General features: G+C 37.3%; 1 protein-coding gene across 2 annotated transcripts; it reads left to right on the plus strand.

Annotated features, from left to right (window-relative positions):
* Window positions 1-8810, plus strand: ca7 (carbonic anhydrase VII). 2 transcript variants are annotated; one of them, XM_047820172.1, is made up of 7 exons: window positions 1-186; window positions 532-804; window positions 2783-2901; window positions 2998-3093; window positions 3448-3510; window positions 3878-4033; window positions 7066-8810. In XM_047820172.1, exons 1-7 carry the CDS (start codon window positions 150-152, stop codon window positions 7186-7188), a joined length of 867 nt encoding a protein of 288 aa, XP_047676128.1. In that variant the 5' UTR covers window positions 1-149; the 3' UTR covers window positions 7189-8810. The 2 variants fall into 2 exon arrangements, with proteins under 2 accessions (XP_047676128.1, XP_027013323.2); XM_027157522.2 differs by having other exon boundaries at window positions 7-186; window positions 607-804.
* Window positions 8811-15664: the final 6854 nt, after the last annotated feature.

The raw sequence follows: 15664 nt of genomic DNA on the forward strand, positions 1-15664 counted from the left end.
CCCTAACACTATGGTCTGCCTCTATGTCATAGAATGAAGCCGCTCTATCAGACTGCCTTTACACACAACTACTAAACAAGCAGCTGGTCATTTCTCTTTGCTGTCTTGTTTCTTCCCTCACTTTTTTCACCTCTGAAGGGAAACTCACAATGACTGGCCATAAGTGGGGTTATGGTGAAGTGGATGGTAAGCAGACTTTTACCAGGATTTTGGCTAAAAACTCAATATTTGGGTTTAGAGTCACATAATCATAGAGTTTTACCTCTATTGAGACTGTAACTTGACTTGGAGTGTTTTTGCATGGACACAATGTATTTGTAGCTTGTATTTACTTGAGCTGATGTTGATCTGTTCTGGTCTGGTGAAGACTTTTTAATGTAAAAGTAAAAATATTAAAGAGAGATTAAGCAAAGTGTCTGCAGAAAGATAGATGCACTATTTCTATTCTAACATAGAGCAGAAAAGGGAAAAATCAAGCAAAAATCTACAATGAATGATTGCAAAATAACACTTCTGTTTTTTTATGCTCAGACCTTCCACTAGGGCACTTGACATGGCCAAGCACATTCATTCAGCATTGCATATTGCTTTTGAAAATTTTGGCAGGTCCATCTGCATGGCACAAATCGTACCCCATTGCTCAAGGTGCCCGTCAATCTCCAATTAACATCGTACCCGAAGAGGCGGTTTATGACAGCCGCATGCCAGGCATCTCACTCAGCTATGAGAACTGCACATCTCTTACCATATCCAACAATGGCCACTCTGTGGTGGTGGAGTTTGAGGATATGGATGATCGATCAGGTTGGTGTCAATCATCTGCTTTTTGTCTGGAAATTTTGTTCCATAAATTGTTGCTTTTTGTTCTGACTTGCATCCAGTTTTCTGTAGCATTTTATTATTTTTGTAATGGAAAGGTAATGTTTGGACAGAGAGGGAATGATTAACATGTTTTACTTGTGGTTGTGGGTTCATTTCTTTTTTCCATGTAGGCAGAGTTTGCAACTCCCATGATTTAGGGTTTCCTCTGGTTTCAGTTCCTCCCTCAGTACAAAGGTCAGCGAAAAGTGAGTGTGTGTGTGTGTGTGTGTGTGTGTGAGTGTGTGAGTGTGTGTGTGAGAGTGTGTGTGTGAGAGTGTGTGTGAGAGAGTGTGTGTGAGAGAGTGTGTGTGTGAGTGTGTGTGTGTGTGTGTGTGTGTGTGTGTGTGTGTGTGCATGCCCCTAGGAAAGGTACAGAAAGGATGTTTGTATCAGATGAGAAAAAGAGCTCTTACCGCAGTATCATCTTTAAAATTTGGGATGGGATGTGGTAGCCTAGTGGTTAAGGTGTTGGATTACCAGTAGGAAGGTTGTGAGTTCAATTCATGCAACCACTTCTGGGCCCCTGAGAAAGGCCCTTAACCCCCAATTGCTCAGTTGTATAAAAAATAAAAAGTAAGTTGCTCTGTATAAGGGTGGCTGCTAAGTGCTGAATGAAATGTAAATGGGAAATAAAAAAATGGTTTCTATATATGCACAAGAATTGGAGATTTTTATGTAGTTTTTGGAAATTATGGATATCACCAAATGCTGTTTCCTCCCTTGAGATGTTCTGCTGTGCCTTTACTGAAGCTGCCTTAAGTTGCTGTATGTTTGTAATGAATTAAAGCTGAAGATCAATGCTTTGGTCACATCGTGATTGTTTCATCCTCAAATCTATTGTAGTGGTTTACAAAGGGAAAAATACAGAACTCGTGCCACTGTCCAAACACTTATGGGTCTGACTGTACATTTAAAGTGTCTGATTCAGAAACACTATTATGCCATTACCTCAGCATGATTTTGGCTGACACATGTAATTTCTCCTCTGACCATGTCTGACCACTCATCTATGTAATTATTGCACGCAGTTTTTAGGACGTGTCAGTATTTTAGGCCAAGCCATAATTGTGCCTATAAAACAAATATCACTAAGGAAATTACACAGAATGGGGTGTTTCTCTATGTACAGTATGTAATATCATCTTTCATTGTATGATGTCACTTAGAATGCTGAAGAAAACTTGAACTGAAAATAGTTACTCAAACATTAAGGTCTATGTTTTGCATGTTAATCTGGCAAGAACATTTGGCAAGAACATGCATGCTAGAAATGTAAATTAATACAAATTCTCATCTAAGAAAAACAGCTACACACGCAACATTAACAGGTGGGTCTTCACAGGAGGTGATAAGGACCCGCGGGTTTTCTGTATAATGTATTGCGGTTTATTTGTCCCTTTACAGAAAAGTAAATTGTCATATTGCATTACTTGGCATGCCAAACTTTGGCATGCCATTGACAAACTTGAAAAACTTGTTTTTTGTTTTTTTTAGCTAAAAAACCTTTACACAAATTTTTCTTTCAGTCAGATGTAGATAATCTTAATGCTTGGTGTTCAACCTGCGCTTCTTTAGCTTTGCACTGGAGCTTTTATGCTAATTTGTAGATAGAAAAACTCACCCAAAATATTATCTATAAATAAAAGTCTAAATGCACTCCAAATGAACATCGAATGAAATTGTTAGTTTGCGTAATCTCATTTGAAAACGAACGTTTTTTTGGGTGAAACATACAAATGTAGACTTTATTTAAATATTATCATTTCAGAATTTCACAAAACTGCCGACTACATTTGGAGTAATGTTGGAAATTGTGTAAACGTGACTTGTTACAGAACAACTCATTCAAGATGTACAGTACAGTGTTTTTAGTAGGCCATGGAATCTGATCAGCAGCATAATTACTCTTCTCTCATGACAGTGATCCAAGGAGGCCCACTTGAAAACGCATACCGACTCAAACAATTCCACTTCCATTGGGGAGGAAAAGGCTGTGATGGCTCTGAACACACTGTCAGTGGGAAGACCTACGTGTCTGAGGTGTGAAGACAAAAATGGGATTTAAAAAAAAAGGAATAAAATCATAGAATCGATCTGTCTCATTTATATCTTACTGTGGTCTTTTCCTTACTGCAGCTACATCTAGTGCATTGGAACGCTGTGCGCTATCGCACGTTTGGTGAAGCCGCTGTAGCTCCTGATGGCTTGGCTGTGCTGGGCATCTTTCTGGAGGTTAGAGCTTTTCAGCTGCTGGTTATGTTTTAAGCTATTTAAGGCATGCTTTTAAGAAAAAAAGGTAATTGGAAAATTTGTTATTTTCTTGGCAGTAGTCTTTCTTGGTCTTCAAAACAATGTTTACATTTTTCTTCTTTCACACTCTAACTGAATAAAAGGTTGCCATGTTCCAAAGAAGAGTTCATCATTCTTACTTTCTTGGTCTTCAAAACAATGTTTACATTTAAAAATAAGAATCTAACATAACTATTAAGCAAATAAATCCGGTATAAAGTATTCAAGATGGTCTTATGATGTTCCTAGGTTTTTATGCAACTAAACCCTTTGCATTTTGGGGTTGTTTATTTACAGAGAGGAGATGAACACGTGGATCTAAACATTATAACTGATGCCTTGTATATGGTCAAATTCAAGGTATGTCTTTTTTTTAATTTATAAATATACAGTATTGTGGAAAAGTCTTGAGCACATACAGAGAAATGCAAAGATGCCTTTAAATTAACACATAAAATATACTATAATGTAACAGTGCAGCAGTAAGTCATCAACTAAATCAACTTAACAAAGCCGATGTTTGCTATGATGCCCATTTGCTTTTTCAGTTTGTGCAGTTTTCTAAGGAAATTGACTGGTAGGTTTTACTGAACATAGGGGAAGATTTGACACACTTCTTCTGGAGACTCTTGACGTCATCAAAATGTTGAGATAGAGATGATGTTTGCTTATTATTCCATGGCTGTATAAATTCAAGTCTTGACCTGTGTTATTCTTTCATTTTAAGGGAACCATCGCAAATTTCAAAGGCTTCAACCCAAAGTGCCTCCTACCTCCTAGTCTAAGGTTTTGGACCTACCCCGGCTCTCTGACCACTCCTCCTCTCTATGAAAGTGTCATATGGATTGTTCTCGCTGAATCCATTAGAGTGTCTGATAAGCAGGTGGGTTTACGGGTTACGTAGCTTTACACACCTGCGGCTTTGTGTGTTCATGCATTTACATGCTGCAACTTCCTCTCGGTGGAAGATTTTACTCTGGTCCCTGACCATCATATGCATATACAAAACCTAACTTTCCCCGAGTCAAGATGGGTTTGATTTCTAATTTTGCTACTAGATTTCACTGCTGCTACAGCTGTCCAGATGTCTTATTAATTATAATAGTAATAATCTTAAGCAGTTAGTTACCAGTATGCACTTGCCTCAAATCTGCAGTGAGATTTGAGGAGCTCAAACAGACCTGATATTTAAACTGCATTAAAATGCAGCACAGACATTGCAGTTCATCACATAATTTAGTGTCACTACATGTAAGTATTAGATTCATGTTGGAATGGCCCAACATTTCATTTGTATGATAATATATTTCAAAATCAATTGTAATGTTTTTACCAATTTTATTACTGAGCTAGATATTTAGTTATTTATGTATTATATTGTAATAGTTATAGTTAATAGGTATCTTTGAAGTTTTAGTGTTTTTATTTTTGCATGAACTTAAATTTTAATCCTATTTTTATTAATTCAGCATATCAATGTGTATTTTATTCTCTATATGTTCAGGTACATACTGTTTATACTTCATGATGTTTTTTGTTCTTGTGTGTTTGGGCTTGACACACAGCAGTTATTGATCAAGTTATTGGTACAGCATGGCAAAGGCAGACTGGGTGACTCTTAACTATTTTTTTTTATTATATTAATTTTAATAAATACATAAATAAATAAAAAAATAAATAAATATAGATAGATGCATTATAATATTGTCTTACAAAAATTGCTTAATATAGCCTTTGTGATGGTCTGCTCAATGTCCAGAATGTATTTCTGTCTTACACATGGGACAAGTTCCAGATCCAACCCTGCAACTCTGATCTGACCGAAACTGTTACTGAAGCCAAACAGATGAATGAATGACTGTCTAATGCGTAACTTCATCCAGCTTGTGTTAACAGTAGTCGTTGTACAAAACAATTCTTTCAGTAATTGCAGGTCACTCAGTGACATACTGTAACCTCAGTCTTTTGCTGCAGTTGTTTTTGCTGCATTTGACTTGTGAGCATGTTTCTGTCATGGCCTGTGAAACTGTAGGGTTTAAACTCTTAAAAAAATAAAACAATAGGCAGAAAATTCACAGGTCTTTATGGGTTCATAGTAATATCTTTGCCTAGTGGGAGTATACAGTATCTTTGTATACTGGGGGAAGTCGTGGCCTAATGGTTAGTCTGACACCTAACCTCCCCATGTGTGTGTTCATGGTGTGTGTGTTCACTGCTGTGTGTGTGCACTTTGGATGGGTTAAAGGCAGAGAACAAATTCTGAGTATGGGTCACCGTACTTAGGTGTATGTCACATCACTTTCATTTTCACTAGTGGCTTCGTTCCAGGAATGCAGGCCTGTTCTATGCATTCTTCTTTTTGCGAGGAAGCGTGTGTCCCAGCTATTTATGTTCCATTGATGATTTTTTTTTTGTTTTGACTCAGAAGTCATCTCTCCAGTTATACTTCAGTGTTACTGATTACATCGTGGCTAATTGTCATCTGGCTTTATCGGCATGATGGCACATTTATATGATCTCTTCTCAAGCTTTGTACATGAATAGTTGTCAGTACAGCGCTCAGTCAAGAGCAAAATGCAATTCGGAAATGCTTTGAAGTCTCAGGAATTTAGGTCAGAGGTTTTAGCTTTTATTCGGAGAATCTGTCACTTCTAGCGTGAGCCACAGCAGTGGAGTCCTGAAGAGCCATAAAGACCCTTCATGACTCCTCACACACTTAACAGTTAGTCGGAATGTAGAACTAACATTCATTTGATTAAACACAAATCAATTTACACTTACACAAGAATTACAAGACTTTCCATAATCCACATTTTTATTTTCAATGTCAGCAGTGTATCAGTTGCAATATAATTGAGAGCACCTCACGATGATAACGAAAATTATAATGATGTTTGCATTTCATTCTGAAATCAGTAGATACTAGGTAAGAGATTAGATAAGCTTAAAACAATTTTTGAAGGCAAAATCTGAATACTCGTCAATTAAATAATCATTAGTTAAACTATAGTGACAAAAAATTTATTTTGCCATATACTCCTGGGAACTGGTTCAGACCCCCAGAGTCCATGCATTAAAGAAATACTGGGCTACTGTAGATTAACCCAAAGTTGTGTGTGTGTGTGTGTGTGTGTGTGTGTGTGTGTGTGTGTGTGTGTGTGTGTGTGTGTGTGTGTGTGTGTGTGTGTGTGAGGATATGTGCGTGCATGATTGTGTACAGGTGTGTGTTCTGTCTGTGTTGTTCTCTGTACATGTTTGTCTATAGTTGTAGCACAAGTCAGTGCTTTAATCCGTACATGTTTCCCAAGTTGAAACGCTATGGATTACAACGGCTCATGTGCCTTAACTGTGCTGACTTGTGAATTTTTTGGAGATGAATTTACATACAATTTACTACAGTGATCTCATTGCCTAGCAGTGCAGACATCCTCAGTAGTTACATTGAAGTTTTATGCCTAGTTAATTAACTACAGTTATTGTATTGTATTAAATTGCATTGTACCTGTGCAAAAAGAAAAAAACGCCAGTCACGTGTCCTTTCGCAGTATTTGTGATGATTTTAAAGAATGGATAGGTTCGAATAAAAGGTTGCCATGTTCCAAGTTCACTTCTAGTTGTAAATATCAGGAAATGAAAGGTGAAATTCTGATCTAGTCATCTTTTTGATCTCTGTTATTAATGTGATTTAGTAATAGAAGAATTGGCCTTGCTGTTCCAATACTTTCAGAGGGGACTGTAGTAATGTTTTACACTGCTGACAAACATTTCAAACAGTTACATGTTTTCATTTTTTGATCCCAAAAGCCAATGCACATAAAACAGGATTCATACATTTTAATTGAAACTGCCTCTTAATTATAGCTTTTCTAAAATTCTGTTTTCTAATGCTTTCCATCTTCTTCCCAATGACTGTAGATGGGAAAGTTCAGGATGTTGCTCTTTAGTGCTGAAGAGGAGGAACAGAGGAAACGCATGGAGAACAACTTCCGTCCTCCGCAGCCTCTGAAAGGCAGGACGGTCCGTGCCTCCTTTAAGTAGCCCACGTCATCATATTGACACTGACATGTTTTAGCATCATCTGTCTGCAACCTGGAAGTCTTAGACACTGTTTTCTTTAACTGAAGTCAGGCACATTGTAAGACTCAGTACAAATATAAACCCAACCCCAATACTGTGAAAGCACTTGTTCTGTAGGTTTACCTGCCATGTTGTAGCCTGCCAAGAAACATTAGTCATCTCATAACATTCATCAGACATAAGATATGAGCAGAAGATGCAAAAATACAACCAGGTGTTTTTTTTTTTTATGTGGTTGCTTTTTTGCTGAATAGATGATTTTATAAGAGGAGTGGAATGGTTCTTTTGCAAGTCCTTCCTAAAACACATTGAAGTCCTGAGCCATTTTACAGATCTTCTATAATCCATCAGGATCAGACATGTGTGCTGAAGGATCCACCCTCACGTGCGTGCAGTGAATTGCAGACCACATGACCCGGGGCAAGCCTTCTGATTTTCCACATTATTTGGATAGTAACCAACCTCTGGCAAGCCACACTCTTCACCACTTATTATCCTGACCAAAGGATGCAACTCATTACGAAATACTCCAGAGATTTCCAGGGTCATAATCTAACAAAATGTTCCATTGATTATTACTGTAAACGATGTGTTGTCCTGTCCTGTACAAAGAAAGTAATGAATGAATTTTGCTAAGCTAGTGCTGTTTTTACTTTGCAGTGCTCTATTTCTTCCTCTGATGATTCACAATGACTCATTTTGACTTGGTTTTAACCTCAGTGATTAGCAAGGTAGTTGAAATGAGCCACGGAAATGTTGTTACTGCTTATAGACAGAATAGAACATTAGTACAATATTAATCATCCAAATATTAGCTTTCATTTAAAAGTATAATTATTAAGATTGTTAATACCACTGAGTCTTACTTCACACGTTACACTCAAGCCTGACAGAATTAACAAGTTTAAAGGCATTGAACCACGACTGGTACTGAGTCAAAAAAACAAAAAAAAACAGCCTTTCCCACTTGACATAACAGTTTAAAGTGTGTTCTACAGAAGCCTGGAATCCCTTCAAGAGAGATGATCCATTTTGCGTCCGAGATGAATGCTGCTGCATATATTTACTACATTTTTCACAGGGATCTCTGTCTACAGGGATTTCTTCAAACTTGTCTACAATTTATAGTGAATCACTGATGTCATTGCTGGGGTGTGTTGTGTGTAATGGATGATAAAAACTCTCTCAACACCTTAAATAGAGAAAGGCTCCATTTTACATGTTTAACCCTTAAAGAATACTTGGGTGTTACTATAGTTTGTTGGCAGCTTTATATTCTGCATTTAGTTTTAAAAATAATTGAATTTAGCTAGACTTTATTGATGTGTTGCTAGCAGACATATACACCAGGCTTACAGATTTATCTACAGTAGTTTGTCATCTTTTTGTTTAGTCATAATATGGTTAGTCATAATATGGTTAGTCATAATATGGTTAGTCATAATATGATCTGATAATTAAAATGGGATCAGTGGATGAATTTTTGCTTGAAATTATTTATTGTCATTTTATTTTTCTATTCAAAATATAAGAATATGGTTCTGTAAATTATAATAAAAATAAAAATAATGACTTTCACTGTTTTTTTTTTCCCTTTTGTGTTTTATGCATAATGCATTAGAAATGCTCAGTACACTCAGTAGATTAGACTCTCTAGATTAGTTAGTTATTCATGTTTTGGTTATCTAAGACGAGTTTCCCAGAGGATCTCCTTGGATCCAGTTACCCAAATACCTTGAACCATAAGTACATTTTGTAATGTAATGGATTTCTGGAATGTAGTATTGCACTTTACTGCCACTTTGTGGCAAAGGAAGAATTAACAGTAAACGTGTATCAATTTTTAAGAGTGAAGAATCATCTACATTTGCAAAAGTTATATATACATATAAATATATCTTTTGCAATAATTGTGCATGAGCTCCTTCATTCTCTCAGGTGGTATAGCTGCCCATTCTTAGTGGCAAAATGCCTCCAGTTCCTGTAAAAGTTTTAGTTGATTTGCACAAACTGGACACTTGAGATCTCCCCAAAGTGGTTCAGTGATATTGAGGTCAGGAGACTGTGATGGCCATTAGAACCTACACCTTTTTCTGCTGTAGCCACTAGAGGGTCAAAATTGCCTTGTGCTTTGGATCATTGTCATTTGGAACATCCGAGAGCGTCCCATGTGCAGCTTTTGTGCTGTAGGATGCAAATTGCTGCATTCATCTTGTCATCAATTTTTACTAACTTCCCTGTGCCACTGGAGCTCACACAGCCTCAAAACATAAGAGATCCACCACCATGCTTTACAGTGGGGATGGTGTACATTTCACAGTAGGTCTTGTTGACTCCTGTCTAAATATGTTGAAGTCTCCTGCTCCAGAAGCTGTGAAGCTTGTCTAGGTGTGGTCTGGTGTACTGATGGCGGGCCTTTTTGTGGCATTGGTGCAGTAACGGCTTTCACCTGGCAACTTGACCATGCAGGTCATTAGTGTTCAAGTACCTGTTTTGCTCCTTGAAACAACACCACATTTTCCCAGAGCAGCTTGTATTTCTCTCAAAAGTTTGTGGGTTTTTTGTGTGTGTCCTGAACAGATCTTCTGGCAGTAATGAGTAATATCATTCTTGGACTTAGTATCAACAGAATCTCTTATTTTCAACTGATTTATGCACTTGTTAAAGTTACAAATGACTTGTTCTTAGCTTCAGATCAAAACTGCATGTCACTATTAGTTCTACTTGATTTTAGTTTTGCATTCGACACTATAGATCACAACATTCTCCTAGAACGCTTACAAAATTACACAGGTATTCAGGGATAGGCTTTAAATTGGTTTAGGTCCTACCTTTCTGATCGATATAATTTTGTCTTTAATTAAATGGAATTAAATGGTGAATCCTCCAGTTTATTACCAGTTAATTATGGGGTCCCTCAAGGATCAGTTCTAGGACCTCTGCTTTTCTTGATACTGTATACAGTACCTGCTTTCCTTAGGGAACATCATTAGAAGGCATGAGATTAGTGTCCATTGTTATGGTGACGATACTCAGTTATATATCTCATCAAAACCAGATGAAATTGCTAAATTGCCTTTATTATCGCCACATATACATTACAGCACAGTGGAATTCTTTTCATCACATACCCGAACTGAGGAGGTTGTGGTCAGAGTGCAGGGGCACCGATTGTGTTAAAGAGATAAAAGATTGGATGACCTGTAATTTTCTGTTGTTAAACTCTTTTTGAATTATTGGTAAAAAAAAAACAAAAAAAAACAAAAACAGTACACAGAAGCTCTCTCACTTCAACTTCCATTTAGAGGGATGTACTGTTACTAATAGCTCAACAGTGAAAGACCTAGGTGTTATATAAGACAGCAACTTGTCTTTTGAAATTCATATAGCCCATATTACAAAAACAGGCGTACACATAATACATCCCATAATCTTGTGCTCTAATACATCTGACCAAATGCACATTATCATCTAGTTCTTGCTAATATTATGAACAGCAGCTACGTTAAACCCTCTCCACTGCTTCTCTTTTTTCTGCCCATCCCGAGGCATCCACAAATTGTACCAACTCCAATTGTCATCCAAGCCGACTCTGTGAGGATCCTGAGACATCTAGAAGTTTACCAACTCCAGCTGAGCTCATGAAATACTCAGGCATACTAAGAGGAGCTGACAAATCCATGTGGTTTTTGAGGACAGTCAGACTTTATATTTTCACACCTCCAGTGTCACCCAAATGAGGAAGGGTTTCCCTTTGAGTCTGGTTTCTCTCAGGGTTTCTTCCTTTCCCATCCAAGGGAGTTTTTCCTTGCCTGAGTCACCTCAGACTTGCTCATTGGGGATAAATACAAACACATTTACTCACTCTCTCACTCATTTTCTACCGCTTTATCCGATCTACTCGGGTCACGGGGAGCCTGTGCCTATCTCAGGCATCATCGGGCATCGATCAGGATACACCCTGGACGGAGTGCCAACCCATCACAGGGCACACACACACACTCTCATTCATTCACGCAATCACACACTACGGACAATTTCCCAGAGATGCCAATCAACCTACCATGCATGTCTTTGGACCCGGGAGGAAACCGGAGGAAACCCCCGAGGCACGGGGAGAACATGCAAACTCCACACACACAAGGCGAACCCCCAATCCTGCAGGTGTGAGGTGAACGTGCTAACCACTAAGCCACCGTGCCCCGTGATAAGTGTTTAGCATAAATGAAATTTATTTATTGCAATAGTTTCGGTTTATTTTATCACTGAGCGCAATCTGTTGTTACACAGATGTTGTGTACAGTTTAACTCACGTGTTGCAGTATCGGAACACGCCTCGGATGTCCACTTCTCTTACAGCAGCGTTAACGAGAGGCACTGTGGTCATTTCAGCACCGAGTCCAACCAGAACAACTACACCTCCAGAGCGTGTGGCCTGTAAACACAAACAATACACACTTCATCAGTGTGCATCCAGCATCGAAAAAGGTACTATATCGAATATTATTCTTGAATTTTATATTATATTAATCTTTATATTAACCTTTCTATTAAACATTTATTTTATGTGTATGTTCTGTTTAGCTGCTTTGAGATGTCAATTGTTAAAAGCGCTATACAAATGAATTTGAATCTGAATTTGAAATTTATCAGAGTTTGAACAGTACTGACTGACAATTTCAGATGTTGAGATATCTTTTATATCCATTTCCTGTTTTATAAAGTTCAACTATTATTACACAGGTCCATTGGCAGTTCTTTTGTCTTCCCCATGGGGCACTATCCAGCCAGGTCAGTGCATCACCTCATGAGCTGAGAAACTGACTGTCTATTTACACCCTGTTCCAAATTATTATGCAAATTCTATTTAAGTGTCACAAAGATTAAATATTTTGTTTTTTAGTTTAACTCATGGATGGCATTGTGTCTCAGGGCTCTTTTGATCACTGAAAACAATCTCGGACACCTGTGATAATTTGATTGCCCAATTGAAGCCCAATTGAAGGAAAAACTACTAAAGCAGGGTGTTCCACATTATTAAGCAGAGCACCATTTCCATGCAATATGAGGAAGAAAAAGGATCTCTCTGCTGCCGAAAAGAGTGAAATAGTTCAATGCCTTGGATGAGGTATGAAAACATTAGATATTTCACAAAAACTTAAGCGTGATCATCGCACTATTAAGAGATTTGTGCCTGAATCAGAGCACCGACGGGTTCGTGCAGATAAAGGCACATTGCGGAAGATTTCTGCCAGACCCATGCATCGGATCAAGAGAGCAGCTGCTAAAATACCATTACTTAGCAGCAAACAGATATTTGAAGCTGCTGGTGCAGGAGGTGTAGAGTCCTCCAGAGTCTTGCAACTAAGTGAAAGTGAAAAGTGAAAGTGACATGACATACGGCTAAGTACGGTGACCCATACTCAGAACTTGTTTTCTGCATTTGACCCATCCAAAGTGCACACACACAGCAGTGAACACACACACACCGTGAACACACACCCGGAGCAGTGGGCATAAACCTTCTATTCAGCCACCACTAACCAATGCTCACAAGCAGAAATGGCTGCATTGGGCAGAAAAACACATGAAGACTAATTTTCAAACAGTCCTGTTCACTGATGAGTGCCGTGCAACCCTGGATGGTTCAGATGGATGGAGTAGTGGATGGTTGGTGGGCGGCCACCCTGTTCCAACAAGGCTGCGACGTCAGCAAGACAGTGGTGGAGCCATGTTTTGGGCCGGAATCATGGGAGAGCTGGTCGGCCCCTTTAGGGTTCCCGAAGGTGTAAAGATGACCTCTGCAAAGTATGTGGAGTTTCTGACTGACCACTTTCTTCCCTGGTACAGAAGGAAGAACTATGCTTTCCGTAATAAAATCATCTTCATGCATGACAACGCACCATCTCATGCTGCAAAGAATACCTCTGCATCAATGGCTGCTACGGGGATAAAAGGAGAGAAAGTCATGGTGTGGCCTCCATCCTTCCCTGACCTCAATCCTATTGAGAACCTTTGGAGCATCCTCAAGCAAAAGATGATGGCAGGAGGCAGTTTACATCCAAACAGCAGCTCTGGGAGGCTATTCTGACATCTTGCAAACAAATTCAAGCAGAAACTGTCCAAAAACTCACAAGTTCAATGGATACAAGACTTGTGAAGCTGCTATCAAATAAGGGGTCCTATGTTAAAATGTAACGTGACCTGTTAAAATGTTTAAAAAGTTAAAATGTTTTTATGTTTGATTGAAATAGCTTTTCATTTCAGTAACTATGCTGCAAACACAACAAATGACAATTTTCAGTTCTTTACAACCTATAAAGTGTTTAGAAGTGTTTACTGTGCGTAATAATTTGGAACAGTGCATTGTAAGTTTTTTATGTTTAAATAAATACTGTTATCATTAGGAGGTTTGTTCAATAAAATTTGATTTGTAATCTTAATAGTTGATAACATGAGAATTATGCTGACTGTTATTTACATCAATCATTTAGGTAAATGAGAAATATAATTTGCATAATAATTTGGAACAGGGTATATACACAGACACTAATTCCAATTACATTGAGTCACAGGTGTGGAAACTTCTCTTTAACCATTTTTTAACCCTTGATCCCTTTATATTCCCTTTAATAGCCATTTAAACCTGACAAACTGTGTGTCAACCTGTATGTTTAGAATGTGTGTTAATCTGTGTGTTTATAATGTGGCCAAACATTCAAGAATATGTAAACATTTTATCAGGTTTGGATTTCAGTTATCATTATGTTTTAAAAAGGAGTCAAACAACTGTGTGATGATCAATTACTGTACTTCATGTGACCACGATCCTTAAATAGAAAAAAATTATTTTGCATTATCCAAATAATTCATATTTCAGTCATATTTTCCATATAAACGGCAATGGTTAACAATTTATTTTGGGGTGTGCAAACTTTTGAGCACAAGTATATATATATATATATATATATATATATATATATATATATATATATATATATATATATATATATATATATATATATATATATAGTCTTTCTTAAATTTAAGGATTAAGAATTATTTAAGCATTACAATTTTATTGAGAACAAAATTAAGCAGAGATTTTAAGACAAAACAACTTTAAGTAAAGATGAATCCAAGCCAAGCACAGAGAGAAAAGTTAGATTAGATGAAAATATGTCTTTAGGGTGAACTGAAGAACAACAACGATACACTATATAATCTGCACCCAGACTGTTGAGCAAATAGCACCACTGTGTTGTTTTGATCATTTCATCATCAGGAGTTCATCCTAAATCCACATTTTATTAAGGACCTTACAAGTAGGGAAGGTTTTTTTAATGATGGGCAGGAAGCTGGCTGTCCACAATGTTGGCAACCTGAGTAAATCTTTAACCTTGTCAGAGTGTGATTTATATCTCGGCCTTGGGAACAGGCTGCAGCCGCAGGCGGTGTACTTTAGTGTGTTCATGCTGTGAGTGGAATATTCTCAGGCTGTGATTTGTTCCATTAGGTAATCAGGCCAAGGCTCATTTCACAGAGAGAGTGAGAGAGATAGAGAGAGAGAGGGAGAGAGAGAGAGAGAGAGAGAGAGAGAGAGAGAGAGAGAGAGAGAGAGAGAGAGAGAGAGAGAGAGAGACTAATGAGGACTGGAAGTGAAGCAAACCAAAAAAAGCAAAACAAACAAAAACTGTTTTTACTTACACAAGAACACACCATCTAATGCTTGTAATCAGTCAAGACATCTACAGTATTCTGAGTGAACTGATTTGAATATTACTGTAGCTGTTTTTATATGTGGCTTCAAAAAGGAATACATTTATTTAACGTTTTTCAATTGTTTATTTATTTTAAATATTCTAATCACTTACTGTACATCCTTTCTTTAAAATCCGTATTTTAAGGTGTCAGATTTTGTTTGCTTGTTTGTTTGTTTGCCTGTTTGTTTGTTTGTTTGTTTGCTTGAATTGCACGTACTGCATCATTTTTTGCTTGTTGCTTGTCACAATGTGCACCAGGTGGCGGTGTAAACTAAAGTTTATCATTTACTTCGACAGACCGCGAAAGGCTCTGATAAATTTCTGTAACTATAATAAAACGTTCATTCAATTTAACTTAATTTAACACAACAAACATTAGATTCACCATAAATGTGAGGCTGTTCACTATCACATTTTATATATTTATATATATCATTATCATATTTATATATATAAATGTATTATTATTATTATTATTATTATTATTATTATTATTATTATTATTATTATTATTATTATTATTATTATTATTAAGCCTATTCATTTAGAAATTTTACATGTATTGGGAGGAAGTGTTCAAGTTGTTAAAATGAAGCCACCTCCACCGCCATCTCCATTTCCAAGGTCATGCTCCAAGAATGATCTATCAGCATTTTCTTCTTCATCTGAAGCAG

The sequence above is a fragment of the Tachysurus fulvidraco genome, chromosome 1, assembly GCF_022655615.1.
Source record: "Tachysurus fulvidraco isolate hzauxx_2018 chromosome 1, HZAU_PFXX_2.0, whole genome shotgun sequence".
NCBI lineage: Eukaryota > Metazoa > Chordata > Actinopteri > Siluriformes > Bagridae > Tachysurus > Tachysurus fulvidraco.